Below are 15,979 nucleotides of genomic sequence, written 5' to 3'. Positions count from 1 at the left end.
TCCTTTCTTTCTTTGACTATTCGGTTCGGCAGTCAACTCACACTCGTTGTTTCTCCCTGAGCAACACTCAATCCTCCCTCTCGTTTAGTTGCTTGTGTTTGCTCGAACACTTGTCTGTTTGCTTCTCATCTTTCATTCAACCTTCATTGCACTTCGTCCTTTTTCATAAAACCATCCAATAATGGAGAGCCCTCGACAGTCTGACGCAAGTACTCCCGTGGAGCCTTATTCTCCAGGATGCGTCGATACACCAGCGACGCAGTCATCCGTCTTGTTCGATGGAAATCTTGAAGAGTTGCTGCGCAACTTCCCCCTGGATCAATACATCCTCGTCACCGGCGGTCTCGGTTTCATTGGAAGTCACACAACATTGGAGCTACTCAAGGCCAATTATAACGTAATCGTCATTGACAACCTTAGCAATGCTTTCCAGAACGTCTTCGATCGCATCAAACTCCTGGCTTCCAAGCACCATGAGCAACAAGGAACCAAAATGCCCGAGATGCATCTGCATGCCCATGATTACCGCGACAGTGTTGCTCTTCGCAAGCTTCTTGAGCAATATCAAATCCAGTCGAGGTGGGGTACACCTAAGACCAAGATCTCCGGCGTCATCCATTTTGCTGCCCACAAGGCGGTTGAGGAGAGTATCAGGAATCCTTTGAAGTACTACGCAAACAATGTCGGCGGTCTCATCGACTTTGCCACGACGCTGGGTGAGTTTGGTATCAAGACCTTCGTCTTCTCGTCATCCGCCACCGTATACGGAACTTTGGCAACCTCCGGTCTTCCTCTTAAGGAGGAGCTTTGTGTCCACAAGGATGAGATCTTCGAAGACCGTGACGGGTCCAAGAAGCTCATGGAGCCTGGGTGCACAGGTATCACAAACCCCTATGGACGCACAAAATGGATCTGCGAAGCCATCTTAGCCGACCTCGCGGCCTCCGATCCAGAGTGGACCATCGTGGCTCTACGATACTTCAACCCAGTTGGATGCGATGAATCCGGCCTTCTCGGTGAAGATCCCAAGCAAATACCTACCAACCTTCTTCCAGTTGTCGTCAAGGTCATGACTGGGCAGTACAAGGAGCTGCAGATGTTTGGAACCGACTGGGACACGGAAGATGGCACAGCTGTCCGTGACTTCATCCACGTCACCGATCTGGCTCGAGGACATATCGCAGCCCTCAGTGCTGCCAATGAAGGGAAGCTCAAGGAGAATTTCCGCACATTCAACCTCGGAACCGGTACAGGCCATTCCGTAATGGAGGTGGTGAACACTATGGAGAGTGTGTCTTCCAAAGCAATTCCGAGAAGAGCTGCTGACCGCCGTGCGGGTGATGTCGGTTCCTGCGTTGCTGTGGCCACCAGGTCACAGGAGGAGCTGCAGTGGAAGACCGAGAAGACATTGACCGATGCCTGTGCCAGTTTGTGCAATTTCCTGGCTGTCAGCGGACTGTCCTCTTAGGCCATTGATCTCCTTTCACCTCATTACTCTTTTTTATTCTTCCTCCTCTTTTTCTTTTTCTTTTTCCCTTTTAATTTCTTTCTTTCTGTCATAGGGTGGCGCTTAGCGGTGTACTTTTCGTCTTTCTTCTTGTTCTTTCACCCCATTTCATCCCTTGATAATGCCTCTTTCCATGTCGAAAAAATTCCGGTAACGTTCGTTCATCTTTTTTCTTTCTCTTTTTCTTTTTCTCTTGCATGATAGAAGGGAACTTCTTTATAAGGCATTCACAATGCAGCCTGTATCTAATATCGGTGTAGCATAAGTATATTCTCTGACATTATGTTGTGAAGATATTGAGACTGATATCAGGGACAGAGAACACCTGTGTCTTTTATAATAGTTAATTGCCAATCAAAAGAACCTTTTCGTGTTTCCCAGTTGCCTGATTTTGAAGCGGTAGTCCTACTTAGAACCTATGTCGAGCCACAAGTGCATTGGCATAGTAGTACCAGTAAATTATGCTAAGTGCTATACTTGCTAGGCATGTCAGCAACCAAATGAGCGAGAAAGGAGCTTCGTTACCTGCGTACTGCACTTGGGTGGAAACTTGAAGGGAGAGGGGACAATTAAATGTTTTCGTGAACTGTCCCCGTCAGCTTAGTCATGTCATTCAGTCCATTTATTTCCAACCCCTCCATCGCAGATCACAATGCAATACCGACATTCCAACCAGGATTAACTCCTCCACATGCAACAGGGGAAACCAATCACCACAGTACAGGAGAATTCCGAATTTGTTGGCAAGGCAGATCGACAGGGTTCACGAAACGAGGCCCGCATCGTCTCACTCTTGGGTCTTACCCGAAGCAAGAAACTCTGAATAAGGGTAGAGATCGGCATCCCAACCGCTAATTGCTTCTTCTCCTCTAGCCTAACGGGCCACATTGAAATATGCCGTGCTGGTTTTGTGCCAGCCGGACTCGACCCCATATGTCTGTGCTGCCGAAGGCGAAGTGCATCTGATGAACCTACAATGCATATCGCCGGCAGTCGGTTGGTTCCCGGACGGTTCGCGAGTATCTAGAAGATAAGGATAAGTCTAGTATGCCTTAGTCCTGCATGGCTATCTAATTTTTTGAGCTCGGTCTGATAGTGTGTTGGAGCCCTATTCGCTATATTGTCATTATATCTTTGGTGCTTGGGAATTCTCATATATTGCCCAGAGGGCTTATCGCCATCCTAGGACCACCATTGGGTCGGCGCTGTAATACATATATACTGTGCGATATAAAACCTGTATGCAATAAGGAAATAGTGTGCAACTATATTTTTCTATCATCAACTATTCTTTTCGTATTTAAAGCCTCTCAATTCTCGGTGGTGCTTGGGTTTTGACAGACATCCTTCGTATATATATCTAGAACGGGTGGTTTGACGATCCCATCGAACGGAATATGTTCAGTTCAATTACTATGCACTCCGAGCTCCCTGACTTTTTGCAACGAAGGCACCAGTAGTATAACAGCTAGATTATTCCAATAGTATTCTCTAAGTGTGTTGTCACACCTCATGCTATGGGTGGCCGAAGCAGTTGTGTAAAATGCATACACCGTAAACAAGCATGGTAAAGAGGAATTGAAAAAATAGGAAAACAGAGAACGTACGAAAGCATGGTGTATAAGTGTGCACTTTAATAGATAGATCAGTGGTACCATTGCTACAGGTCACTAAGTGATTTTGTTGCAACTTACCAGGTGCTAGCCAAGCGTGCATAACGTACAGCAAAACAAAACTAATAACAGTATAGACTAACTGAGTACTGCTATACTAGACCTAGTTTTTCCCTCCCTCTCCCCACCTGATAACGACAATGATACGTGTAGAAAGGATGAAGATACACTAAATGTATCGAGATAGTTACTCGATAGTACATCTCGATGTTTATATCACGTGATAACCACACATGAGTCTGCAGATTCCGTATGTGTCCATGGTCTAAGATGTAAACAGTAACTACATATGACGAATTGGTTTCCTTACAGGCAGCAAATCTTTTTTTACCTACACCGGCTGATAATGTATACTTCTGGGGTGCTACCAAAGATTCTTGCCCAGTATGGATGATCATGTGACCGTGACCTCCGGCTTGGCATCAAATTCATCCCGCAGTTTTCTTGTAGCTTGCTCCGTGCCAGGCAGTTCCCTTTTATTGTCATCACAGGACTGCTTCAGCGGGTTTCTGGGTACAACAAGCAGGTGGAAAGGCCAATTTATTTTATGCTGTCTTACTTAATTTGAGTATCTTCCCGGACCACCGCAATAATGATCTGCCAGCGCTGCCGAACCAGCCTTCTTTCTCGGCTGCAACCGCAACACACGGTTACTTTCTCTGCCTCGTCATGCGCACGCCAGCTTCCAATCCACCGAAGCCAATTCCGGAGCTACAGTGATGGCAAGCCTACAGTATCCACTACGCCGCCTCCTCCTACTCCCCGCCAACCTATCGCAGCGGACATCACTATCCCGTCGGCAGTTTCATCAGCGACTCCAGGCGTGTCCCAGCCATTCAGCACACCCGAAGAAGTAAATGTTGATGTGTCTTCCAAGAAGCCCACAAAGCCTGCTGTGGAACGTCCACCAAGCTCCTGTCCCGCTGGAACGAAGTTGAACGGCCTCAACTACTTCAAGAATAAGCCTGATATCGTCGCCCTGGAAGACTCTGAATATCCGGAATGGCTGTGGTCGTTGTTAGATGATGCTAAGAAGCAATCGAAATCCGAGGGCGGAGTGGATCCGAGCAGTATGTTTATCTTGCTCTATCAATAGCCCTTGGACCATACTAACTGTGCCCTCTCCAGCTCTGAACAAGAAGCAACGCAAGCGCTATGAGAAGAAGATGGCTGCTCGCGCCGCAACCCTCCCCCCTAAGATCCCTGTTCACCATCACGCTACTGATATCACTCCTGCATCGTACAACCGCGGCGGCCAAGCAACTGATGATCTTCTGGTCGAGGCCGCTGAGAGTCTTGGCCAGCGCTCCGAGATTACGAAGAGCGCGAGAGAGGCACGGAGGAAGGCCATCAGAGAGGCTAACTTCCTCCGCGGTCTGTAATTTTAGGGAGGCTTGGCTTGGTGCTGGTTTGTCCCATTCTATGGTGTTTTTAACAGGGCTATCCATGTACAATTGTGTTGACTGATTTTGATGTAGAAAGGCCCGCTCGGGATATTTCAGATGTATTTTATGGAATTTTGTACTCATCTTTCTTATAATTCCCAGGCAAGGCGCTGAATGAAATTTGCTGTTCTATCTGTGGGATTGCTCTATTGCTATATGCTAAACCGCGATTAACCAACCCGCGCATGCTTGAAGTCGGGAAAAGGGAATTCCCATCCAACTACTGATGAACCCTAACAAGGTCATTTAGGGATATCCCACTCCTTGGTTTCGCCTTGACCTTCGACCCATGGTAAACAAGCGTCAAAGAGCTCCTTCACCTCGCCCTCTCCGATGCTCACCAGTCCTTGGAAAAGCGTGTTATGGGTCTTCTCGACCCAAGCCAAGAAAGAGACGATCAGAATATCCGCATACCCTAGATTCTCACCCTCGAGGAAAGGCCCCTTTTTCCCAGGCCGGCCTCTCAGCATTCGCGCAACAGGTTCCATCTCTTCCTTCGCTGCCTTGATTATTTCCTGTACCTCGCTCTCTTCTTTGGGATATACTTCCGGCAGATGCTTTCCGAACATCACAGACCGAGTCCTGATAAAGTACTCCTGGCCTCTGGGATCAAGCAGATCGGCGACCTTAGGAATCAAAATGGCCTCACCTTTCTCGGTGACATTACCAAGGAGCTTGATAATCGCGAGCGTGAGCGCATAACTGGCATCGCCGGAGGGAAATAGAGGTGGCGAGGGAAAGGTCTGGTCCAGATGCGTAGCGATAGCGAGGGAATCCTGCATCGCACCGTAGGCGTTGGAATTGATTGAAGGCTTGTGCAAAATGGCGGGGAAGGTATACTGAGCCCCTGAGGCGTGAGGGGTAACGCCGTAATGGGAAAGCAAAGGAGCAATGTCCGGATAGGAAACGTAGGATTGTGTGTAGGGAATGCCCTTAAAGTTCAAGACCATGCGTGTCTTGAAGGTATTAACGGACCATGCCTTTGCCGGCCCTGAGGGACAGCGCGTTAGTCAGTAGTCAGCCTTTACGGACGACGAACATAGCTCCTTGCCGTCGGGAATATGGTAAAGGGCGACAGACATACCGGGAAGAGTGGAAGTAATATCAAAAAAGTGAACTGGGGTGTCGGTGGCCATGATGGTTTTGGTCAAGATGCAGTGCAGGTAGAGGTGCTGTGAAGATGGAGGAGGAATATACTCTCTTCTGATGGAGGGAGGGGCTGTCTCGCATTATGCTTATATAGCTTTAACTTTTCCGAGCCGACCTTGTTGGCAGCTTTATCGTGAAGATGGAGCCTGTCTCTCTTCTTGGGATATTTTGGGCTTGTTGTGTACAAGTCCGGCTTCCTATTGGCTCACCCAGCAAAAACTGGCGAATAAGCTGAGTGTAGTGGAGTACTCTGAAGCGTTGTGGTCATCCTCGTATCTCTCTACTGGATTGGGTATGGTTGGTGGTGTTTAGTATATTGTCGGTGTATCTCTTCACTAATACTATCTAACAATAGATACTTGGGTAGGTTAAATCTCACGACACCTTAGGCTGCCATTTAAGGCTGTTGTTGATTTGGAGGGGGACAACAAAAATGGTCCGACTTTCTCGAAAGAGGAAAGTAACAACAACACCACGAGGACTTTCAATCTAAACTATAAACCCACACAACGATTGCCTCCCTTCGCTTCTCCCCCTTCCATATGATATTATGATAATATGATATGTCACCTTCGTCTGCATATTGACATGAGTTGTTGTCGTGGCTGTCCCGCACCACGAGAAATGGCGGTCTTTAGGCAACAGTCCGCCTTACTATGCGTTCCTCAAGGCTGAACGAAGGTAGCATAGCCTTGGATCCAGATTGGATATCAGATCAGATCGTCATGGGGGGATTGCGTATCGGCTGATCAGCGAACAAAACCCAAAACAGCCCAAGTGGAGTGGACCAGAAAAGCAATGGCCAGAACTCCGCCAACTCAACACTTGTTCTTTCCATCCCGTTTGATATATACATGTTTCGTCCTTCCCCTTCTCATTTATCCATACACTTTTTTTTCTTTGTTCTAACTTTCAGTCCTTCGACTTTGTCTCCTTCCCAGGGGTACACCGCATAGCATTATATCTTTCCATCGTTCTCCCGACTTGGCGGTAACACGGCGTGGCGATCGTCTCGTACACCCGCGACAGGCAACAAAACAAAAAAAAAGGGGGGGAAGAAGACATCTACGTCATTTGTACACCATCACCAGCAGTTGCGCTGCATCTAAGGCTCGTGTCTAATGCGCTGTGTCCTAGCCTAGCCAATTGACTTAATCGAGAGAAAATGGACGACCTCGCCAATCGTACTGAACAAATCACGCTCAATGACTCGTCGAAGTGCCTAGAGTCGAAGAGCTCACCGGATCTTGCACCTTTTGTTGCGTCTCACCTGGAGGTGGTTTACAGCTCGCTCAAAGCCTTGCCCGGGGTTGATTTCTTCCGGGACATCCAACATGAGACTACTAACGACGGCAGTAACAATGGGGTTGTAGACCCCCTCGCTTCCCTAGCAGCGCTTCGAGAGTATATGGCTAGTCCGGCCTCTTCGGCAATGGGACCTGTCAAGCAGCAGAACTATTCTGCACCCATTAGTGACTATTTCATCTCTTCGAGCCATAACACTTACTTGACTGGGAACCAATTGTACAGCGATTCAGACGCCAGTGCTTATACAAATGTACGCATTTCCCCTAGTATTCCATAGTGGAACCACCTGAAAAAACCCTTGCTATCGAGGCGCATCCTGGTCCACGGAGTACCAACAATTGGGCTCTTAGGATTGGATGGTTCCTTCAATAGTGTAACCATGCCTTTCGGTGCCCCGTGCATCAGGCACCGGCGTCAACCCTAATCCAGACGTTCATATTTAAGTGGAAATAACTGATGACATTTTAGGTCCTTTTAAATGGATGTAGATGCGTCGAGATCGATGTATGGGATGGCGAGCGAAGCTCCGAAAGTGCATCTGCTGATGACACAAGCAGTAGTAGTAGCGATTCAATCTCTGAGAGAAAGATAAAGCAAGGGTCAAAAAGGGAAAGGCTCAAGAGTATGGCTAAACGACACTCACGCTTGGGGTCCATGTCAACCAAACTGGGGGGTCTCATAGGCCGCAAGTCATCTCCTGAGGACGTGCCTCTCGACAGCAGTGCCCCAGTGGATCCTGCGACTGAGGTCCCGCCACCCCCAGAGCCCCAGGTGCTTCATGGTCACACGCTTACAAAAGGGACCACATTCCGAGATGTGTGTTATGCTATCCGCGATAGTGCTTTTGTTACAAGTGACCTACCGGTGATTGTTAGCCTGGAAGTGCATGCATCTCTGGAACAACAACAGGCGATGGTAGAGATCATGGAGGAGGCCTGGAAAGGGATGCTGGTGGAAGTCACACCCGAGAAGGAGGCGACTGATCCACTGCCTGCACCGGAGGATCTAAAACGAAAGATCCTGATTAAAGTGAAATACGTGGCGCCGACGAGCGAAGACAAAAATGAGGAGACGCCAGAAGGCAATGGCGATGAGCTCGAGGCACTCAAGCAGCACGCCAACCAAGGTGACTTGAGTAGCACTGACGATAAGCCATCGGATGCACCCCCAAAGAAACCATCAAAGATTTTAGAAGCTCTTAGCAGACTGGCTATATTCACCAAAGGGTTCCATTTCAGTCACTTTGAACAACCAGGTAACTACTCTGATTGAACCTAACCGAGCCTAAGAAGGGCATTTCTTTAACTGTACGTGTAACAGAGGCCAAAGTACCCGGACACGTGTTTTCACTTTCAGAAAGTGCGGCCCGAGCAGCGCATGCGAAAGATCCCGAAGCCCTGTTTGAACACAACCGCAAACATTTCATGCGGATTTACCCATACGGTCTGCGGGTGAATTCCTCGAATCTCGACCCCAGCTTCTTTTGGCGCCGGGGCGCGCAGGTGGTGGCATTGAACTGGCAGAACCTCGATAAAGGAATGATGCTTAACAGCGCCATGTTCGCTGATGAGCAAGGTTGGGTACTCAAACCGCAAGGATATCTGAGCTCCGATGCACCCTCTACTATCGTGCGTCGTCAGCTAGACCTTTCGATAGAGTTTCTCGCCGGCCAGAACATCCCCTTGCCTCCAGGACACACCAACGAGAAGCATTTTCACCCCTACGTGGTCTGCGACTTGCATGTCGAGACGCCCGAGGACACCACTTCGCCTCACACGGAAGACGAGGGCGAGTCAGAGACCGAGAACCATAAACAAATGATCAAGAGTGCCTCGGGTGCCAGCCCAGACTTTGAAGGCCAAATGGTCCAGTTTCCAACTTTATCTGGGCTAGTTGAAGAGTTATCTTTTGTCCGGTATGTTTCTTCTCGGCGGCAGTTGCCTTCCGATCCCTCAAGCGGCGATCCTACGCCTTCAACCAAGGTATTGATGAAACTAATGACCCCACAGATTCAAAATTAAAGACGATGAATTCGGACGAGACTCGACAGCCGCATGGGCTTGTATTAGATTAGATCGCCTCCAAGAAGGCTACCGCCTAGTCCACCTGTACGACTGTTCAGGAGCAAAAACCGATGGCGTCCTGCTAGTTCGTATCATCAAACGGATCGTCTAACTTGTTTGTTGTTCGACGTTCTCAAGTCACCTGAGTGGCAAAAATAAAAAAACAAAATTGAAAGGAGACATCGAAGAAGCAAAAAATTAGGGGAAACCTGTATGAAAAAAGAAAAGATGATTGAAAGTCGGCATTGCAGATAAGCTGGACAAAATGCCAACGCATATGCAGCTGATCTCTTAACTCGGTGATTTCGTACGTCTGTGCGTCTTTTTATCGGATTATCATGAATCTCAATTTTCATTCCAGCTGGTTCGCATCAAAATAATACACATTTCCCCAAAGAAGATCAATCGTCCCCCCTGGCTAGCCAGCCAGCCACCAAACCGGTTATTCTGGAGTAATGATTTATTTCAATACAGCACACACTGCTCCATACACTTCATAGACTCATTTAAATCCTAGTTTTTGGCGCGAACAGGACTCGGTTGTTCGATTTAATATACGGCTACTCCGTACAGATTTGGTTAAAACCGGTTTGTACGGACGAGAACGGGGTGAATAGTCTAAATTTGCAAGTGCGACCATGTCCATGTCCACCTCCAAGGTTCCATCGTGAACCGCAGTGTCGGAGACAAGGGTAGATTCCAAATCACGATAGACAGCTGCCAATTTAGATTTAGGTTATGTAAATACGGATAGGTCATGCGTGATGGATCCCTATAGGCTGGAACGCAGTATTAGGATGGAAATGGAGGGGGCATGAGGGCCGAAGCCTGGGCCTTTGGACATGAATCGGTGGTAAGATACCTTTTCCACTGCAGAAAAACAATCCACATGACGTAAGAGTAAATATGCTTTGCTCTCAGATTTACCCGTTCTCGTGTTACGGACGGAGATAAGGGGTCGAACGCAAGGAGGAAGAAAATGAAGAAAATAAATCAAAGGAACACACACACACACACACAAAAAAAAAGGAGGGGTAACAAGAAAGGGAAAGAGGAAATAGCCGGAGCTGTTCTGATTTGATAGATGATCACCCGAAATTACTCAGACTCGACCTGTCAATTTGGATCAATATCGATAGGAAAAGCTGCCTCTCAAGCGGGCTTTCCTTGGCACACTAGTTTGACGCATGCCAGCTAAATCATGAATCGTTTTCCAGGTAATGCAATTGCCAGTCGTGGCTCTAGTCGTCGCCAACCGTTAACAAACGGTGAGGGACCTCGAAAGTGGCAGAAGCCAAGAGTAGTACCAACTGGCGACGCTTTGTATAAGCAAGCAGCCACCTGCAAGATGTCGGAGAATAAGTGCTGGCAAGACCAGGACAGCTCGCAAATTATGACCAGAAAACTACAGGGAAAAACCCTGAGGAGGGACGATTTTCTATGTATCCAATTCCGGGTTAATCATTAACCAAGATGTGAGAAATACACCAAGCAACTTCAGAGGTGGGGCCGAGATACTGATAGAGTTCAGTTTCGCAACCCAACTCAACCCAGACAGGCGGTAGTCTGCAGGTGGCTGAGGTGACTGGACCCAAGAAGGGAAAAGGGAAAAGGGGTTCTGAAGGTGTATTCCATTGTTGAAGTACCCATCACCTCACCCGTACCCGAAGCGCCGGCACTGATCTGCGCAGAAACTTGTCAAGGGTGCCACTGCCCGCGATCCTGCTATTGGTTCTTCTTGATTGGGACTGCATATCCTGTGAAGCACCGTGTTAAAAATAGGGAAGAGAAAAAGGGTAGAGATCATACACATACATACCCACAGCGCTGCAAATGGCAATGACAATAGAGAAAGAGGAGGAAAGAGCGGAATAGCGAACTCCCCCAAGAATAGGCGAACCAAGAGAAAGAGAGACAAAGACTTATTCCTGTTCCCAAACGTCATGACTGTCCCACGGGGTCAGCGTGCTAGCAAACAGACATTGGAGCGGTGGGGCTTGACGCTAGCCGCTAGGTTGTGATGGGGAAGCTTTAGTACAATGAGAGAGACCACAACCCAGGGCTGAAGTGGTCTGGGTGCACATTCTTCTCCCTGCAAGCAATGTTCACCTCGGTCCATACGGAGGACAGGGATGCATGTATGGGCCAAACCAATAAGAGATTTTCTAGCGTAGACCGGGTTCGAATAGGAGAGAAAATAAGATATGTGATGTGTGTGGTGCACCTTACTGCAAGCTGGCCAGAAGCCCCTCAATTCAACATCACGACGAGGGACTAATTTCGACCGAATACGGCCTATGTGAGGTAGACTCGCGCTGGCTTTCCAAAGTTGATGAGTGGCATGTACCTGTTGGTAACACAAGTTCTTGGTCCATTGTGCGTGATGGCGGTGGGATAGATCGCGTGCCATTCCAACATGACTCGCAACCAGTCACATTTCAGGGTTCAAGAGGGACCCAGATGGCCCAGTTGGACGGTTTACCGAATGTTGAGTATCCATGGTTAGCTGCATAAACGGTTTCCAAAATATACGCCGAAGACGTTCCTCTTTTCCGCACAAGGATATTCCTTTGCTTTTTCCTTTGCGCTTCCCCCCCTCTTCTCATCATCCGGACCCGCTTTTGTGCTTGGACACGTATGTTCCATGTAGAGAGCGGATCACACTGCGTGATAACCCCAGTTACTGAAATGCAATGCTTGTCATGAACGGGAACATCCGAATAGTTCGGGTCTGACATGACATGTTGGGTTTGCAGGGATTCATTATGCGAGTTGCCTTGATGCATTGAGTGTAACTAATGTCGTCCATCAATCGATCGATCGACCCTAACATGGAGATCTCCCGATGGCTCTGCTGAAAATTCGGATCTCAGCGAAGGTCTTTGATCCATCGAGTGCCGCTGAACTAGATAAGGGCCGGAGACTGGCGTCCCAGAAATCAGATTAAGCTCTCAGCATCCAACAAGCTGTGCACCAGAACTTGAACTTTGTTGGTCTTTCCTCTTTAAACTTTGACCGTACCCAATCTTCGGGACCTTGAGAGGCCTTTCACATCTCGGAGGCAACCGAACATCTCCCTTTTTTTGAACTTAACCAAAGTACTGGGTAGTAACATTTACAACATGCCGGTGAGTACACACGACAAAGTTATTTTCCCCTCAAAGAACATTTTCTGATCTATACACCAGATGCCAGGAAGGCGCTGCCCGGAGTGTGAGAAATGTGGAAAGGAGACCTGGGTGATCCCCGGAAAGAACTGCCATGTCTGCGGTACTCCTGTTGGTTGACGATGGCCGGTAAGCTTTAACAGCTAGCCATATAGAAAGTACCTTGCCCTGGACACCTATACTGATACTTTCCTGGCAGACCACTTGAAGACATTAATCAATATTGGGGGACCTAGGTACCTCTTTCTCCAGGGTAAAAGGAGGACAAAAACGCCATCCACTTCTAAAACACCCTTGAAAACCCTCAAATCGTCCTTTCTTTTCGTTGTTCCTTGGGGGCGGAACACATCGTGGAATGGTCAGGGACGACAGCGGCGGCAAGCACCAATTACTCCTCAGACAGGAGCCCTTAATCTGGGATGGGCCACAAAGCTGGGAAAGATTTGGAGACAGGACTTGTACGATAGTATGGGAGACCTAATGCAATGATAGAAGAGCGCATATTTGGCTCAATTGATGAAATATCCAGAGGAGGGTAGCGATCAAACAGTGAGGAGAATATACAACTTAGAAGACTTGATCAACCTCCAAAGTCACGCGTAGCCCCTTCCTGATCTGGCAGTGTTCATTGCCCGGTCATGCAGGCAAGCTCTACTACTACAATAGTACTACCAATAACTAAGATTCGCATCTATCAGTGACTTTATCGAGTGCTTACTCTGCCAGCTCAAATAAATACTGACTTTATGTACATCTGTCCTAAACAACGGAAGGCATCAACCAGAGAATCCACCTTGCTGCACAAAGAGGACTATAAGTCCATGTAAATGACTGGAAAAAACATCCATCCAATAAAACCAATCGAAGAATGTTCTCCCACGTGACGGTTTTCTGCTACGAATCAGGCAATCTTCTGGAAGGCTGAACGTCCATCCGACGACGTCATCGTCCTCTTCCCCGCCGTTCCAGAGACTCAACATACCATAAGTAAAACCCCCTTTATGAACGCTCATTTCACTCGAATAACGCTCTTCACGCCTCTTTTCACAAAGCTATAGATATGAGAATGACAAAAACACAGACTTACCCCATCGGAACCCGCAGCGAGTGCGAACGTCTCGTCCGAGACTGGGGTTTCCGACATATCTTCACCTGGTCCGATGGCAGGTAAGTCAATTACTAATTTAAGCATTCGACTTGGGTATACCTCGACTTGGGCTTATTTCTGTACGCTTTATAGCAATGCATATTACTCGCCTCATCGACACGCGGGCTTGACGACGCATCTTATTCGACAGGGTACCCTTACAATTACGTATCCCGAGGACAATGCTCGATTCAATAATGGGGAGGTTAAGAAGGAGACGTTTGGGGTTGGGGCCCGGGTCGATGTACCGGCTGGAAAGCTGCATGAGGTGTGGATTGGGGAAGATGGGTGTGAGTATGTGATTGGGGAGTAGAGCAGCTTGGATATGATGTGTGCATGGTGCACCGATTGACGATACGACTAACGAGACCCCAATGTGAGCGGCATGTATTTTGTATTCTTCTATCAAATCTATTAACAGTTGACCGCCTAATTCTCTAATTCTAAACGAAGTGGTATCACAAAGACTTTTAAAATCATAACTAGCACCCCTGATCCATGTCCAGCTGGATCTAGCTCGCTTTGCTCGTATATTAATGGATGAATCTAAAATCGAGTCTGGAAAAAGTTAGTTAAGAACCGCGAAAGGGGTCAGAGAGTCGCATACCGTTTGTTGCCCAGGTGCCCATTAGCAGCCAGATATTCCTCCCTCTCGGCGCTAGACATGACATCCCATTTTTCGGTATTCTTCCTGTGTAGGTCAGGCGTATTAGTATCTATATCCCATTGATCTAGATGGATTTAGTAGATAACATACTTGTTGCGCCACATGTAGTAGAATTTGGCTCCAATGAACACGAAAATGCTCCATACTGCCAACGCAATGAGAACCTTGTTTCCAGTGCGATAGTACGGTTTGTCATCTTCACGATAGATCTAAAAGAGCGAAGATCAACACATAATCACTTGTACGAGTGGCTGGAGGTGAGAGAGTTTACTCACATTGTTGGAGATAATGCTTGACGTCTGGACCATCATGTTGTAAACCGCGGTGGCAACTGTCCTCGTACGAACCGTGCCTGCGTTTCGGGATGTCATGGCGACAATAATAGCATGCACATACGGTGCTCCAATCAGTAGAACATTAATGATCCACCGAGCCCAAGGACTGGCATTATCTGGCAAGGTCTCGAGTGCGATCAAGAGAACCAAACACCAAATCATAGATCCGACTCCTAGAATCAATCGCTGGTAAAACCGCTCTGAGATCCAGGTCCATACCAGTAGGTTGATAATGAAAATCACATAAGCTGGGATTGTCAAAAGGTTCGACTCGAATGTATCGAATCCCAACGACTTCAGCTGCAGGGTGATATAGCTTGTTGCTGGCGAATTGGGGATCATCCACGTTAGTCCTAACAGGTAGATGGGCCACATGTCATAGTCACAGAGGGCCTCCCAAAGCATCTTCGGCGTCACAGCCTGTCGGTTGTGCATGCCTCCCTTGCTCGGGTCATCACGGAGCACTCGGTTGACCATGATTTTTTCTTCACGCTCGTTGAACCAGCCATCTTTGCCGCGAAACCCGCCTTTGGTCTGAGTAGGTGATGCCGGCATCCAGAAAGCTGCAATGATCGCGATGACTCCTGTGATCAGACCCTCGAAGGCAAACAAATACCGCCAGCCACCGGTACCATCGGGCCTCCGCACGTGTAAGAAGCCATATGCTAGGAATGCACTGACAATCGATGTTCCCTCGTAGGAAATCCAGAAATAACTCAATCGGATGGGTAACTCCTTGGACTTGTACCAAAAGGAGAGAAAGAGAATAGTATCCGGGATGCTACTATGTATTAATAGGAAATCAAATGAGACCTCAGGTTCACAATTCAACTCACAATCCACCCTCAAAAAGACCCAACAACGCCCTACAGACATAGTATGACTTTTTCCCTGAAAGGAAAGCCTGGAAGGCGGCGATCAAACTCCAACAAAGCATCTGGATCGGAATCCACCGATCTGGTCCGATTTTCTTTGAGATCAATTGGGAGGGAAGTTCCGCAAACAGGAAAACGAGGTAGAAGATTGTTTGGCCGGTGTTGTAGTCGTTCGTGTTCATGCCCAGGTCGCCCAGCATATTGTCGGACATCGCCTGAACGATATTGCCTCGGTCGAGTTGTAGTGCAAAAAAGGTGACACAAGCGAATGTACAGACGCGTAGATCGATCTGTCGTTGTTATCAGTCTGGGTAAACCTAAACGAGCGACCGATCCAGCAATACCTTTCTTATGAGCTTCTTCTCCTCCTGCTCTCCCCATTCAAAATCCGGATCCCAACGATGTATACCTTCATAGTCGTCGATCGGCTTGTAAAATCTCGGGTCTTCAGTGGTATCGAAAGCACCCTCGCTTATATCCTTGACCCGCTTGGGCGCCGCGACAGGTAGCGTCTCGGAGGATGACCCTGCTGAGACCTGTTTCGAATCGTCTTTTACAGGCTCAACATTGGCAGTCGCTTCTTTGTGGTTGTCGGAAGCCATTTTGCCAGTATGGTTAGATGCGGCGATTGCCCGACAGACTC

General features: G+C 48.0%; 6 protein-coding genes across 6 annotated transcripts; 4 read left to right on the top strand and 2 right to left on the bottom strand.

Moving 5' to 3' along the window:
• Positions 1–181: 181 nt before the first annotated feature.
• AO090005001490 (NAD-dependent epimerase/dehydratase family protein) lies at positions 182–1,468 on the top strand (the record flags this gene model as incomplete). Its single annotated transcript, XM_001818357.1, has 1 exon — positions 182–1,468. One exon carries the CDS (start codon positions 182–184, stop codon positions 1,466–1,468), a length of 1,287 nt encoding a protein of 428 aa, XP_001818409.1.
• Positions 1,469–4,867: 3,399 nt separating this feature from the next.
• AO090005001491 (uncharacterized protein) lies at positions 4,868–5,761 on the bottom strand (the record flags this gene model as incomplete). Its single annotated transcript, XM_001818358.3, has 2 exons — positions 4,868–5,616; positions 5,710–5,761. The coding sequence occupies 2 exons, from the start codon at positions 5,759–5,761 to the stop codon at positions 4,868–4,870; spliced, it is 801 nt and encodes a 266-aa protein (XP_001818410.1).
• Positions 5,762–6,939: 1,178 nt separating this feature from the next.
• Positions 6,940–8,354, top strand: AO090005001492 (uncharacterized protein; the record flags this gene model as incomplete). Its single annotated transcript, XM_001818359.3, has 2 exons — positions 6,940–7,332; positions 7,551–8,354. 2 exons carry the CDS (start codon positions 6,940–6,942, stop codon positions 8,352–8,354), a joined length of 1,197 nt encoding a protein of 398 aa, XP_001818411.3.
• A 152-nt stretch (positions 8,355–8,506) lies between these two features.
• Positions 8,507–9,257, top strand: AO090005001493 (uncharacterized protein; the record flags this gene model as incomplete). The annotated part of the gene is made up of 2 exons (XM_023237257.1): positions 8,507–8,997; positions 9,092–9,257. 2 exons carry the CDS (start codon positions 8,507–8,509, stop codon positions 9,255–9,257), a joined length of 657 nt encoding a protein of 218 aa, XP_023089393.1.
• A 4,115-nt stretch (positions 9,258–13,372) lies between these two features.
• On the top strand, positions 13,373–13,772 carry AO090005001494 (uncharacterized protein; the record flags this gene model as incomplete). Its single annotated transcript, XM_001818361.1, has 2 exons — positions 13,373–13,479; positions 13,553–13,772. The coding sequence occupies 2 exons, from the start codon at positions 13,373–13,375 to the stop codon at positions 13,770–13,772; spliced, it is 327 nt and encodes a 108-aa protein (XP_001818413.1).
• Positions 13,773–13,992: 220 nt separating this feature from the next.
• On the bottom strand, positions 13,993–15,938 carry AO090005001495 (putative transporter; the record flags this gene model as incomplete). The annotated part of the gene is made up of 6 exons (XM_001818362.1): positions 13,993–14,017; positions 14,067–14,150; positions 14,217–14,335; positions 14,402–15,242; positions 15,298–15,626; positions 15,681–15,938. 6 exons carry the CDS (start codon positions 15,936–15,938, stop codon positions 13,993–13,995), a joined length of 1,656 nt encoding a protein of 551 aa, XP_001818414.1.
• Between the last annotated feature and the right edge of the window lie 41 nt (positions 15,939–15,979).

The sequence above is a fragment of the Aspergillus oryzae genome, chromosome 1 (genome assembly GCF_000184455.2).
Source record: "Aspergillus oryzae RIB40 DNA, chromosome 1".
In the NCBI taxonomy this organism is placed as follows: domain Eukaryota; kingdom Fungi; phylum Ascomycota; class Eurotiomycetes; order Eurotiales; family Aspergillaceae; genus Aspergillus; species Aspergillus oryzae.
Note: the sequence above shows the minus strand (reverse complement) of the source record. Positions and strands in the feature narration are given on the sequence as shown.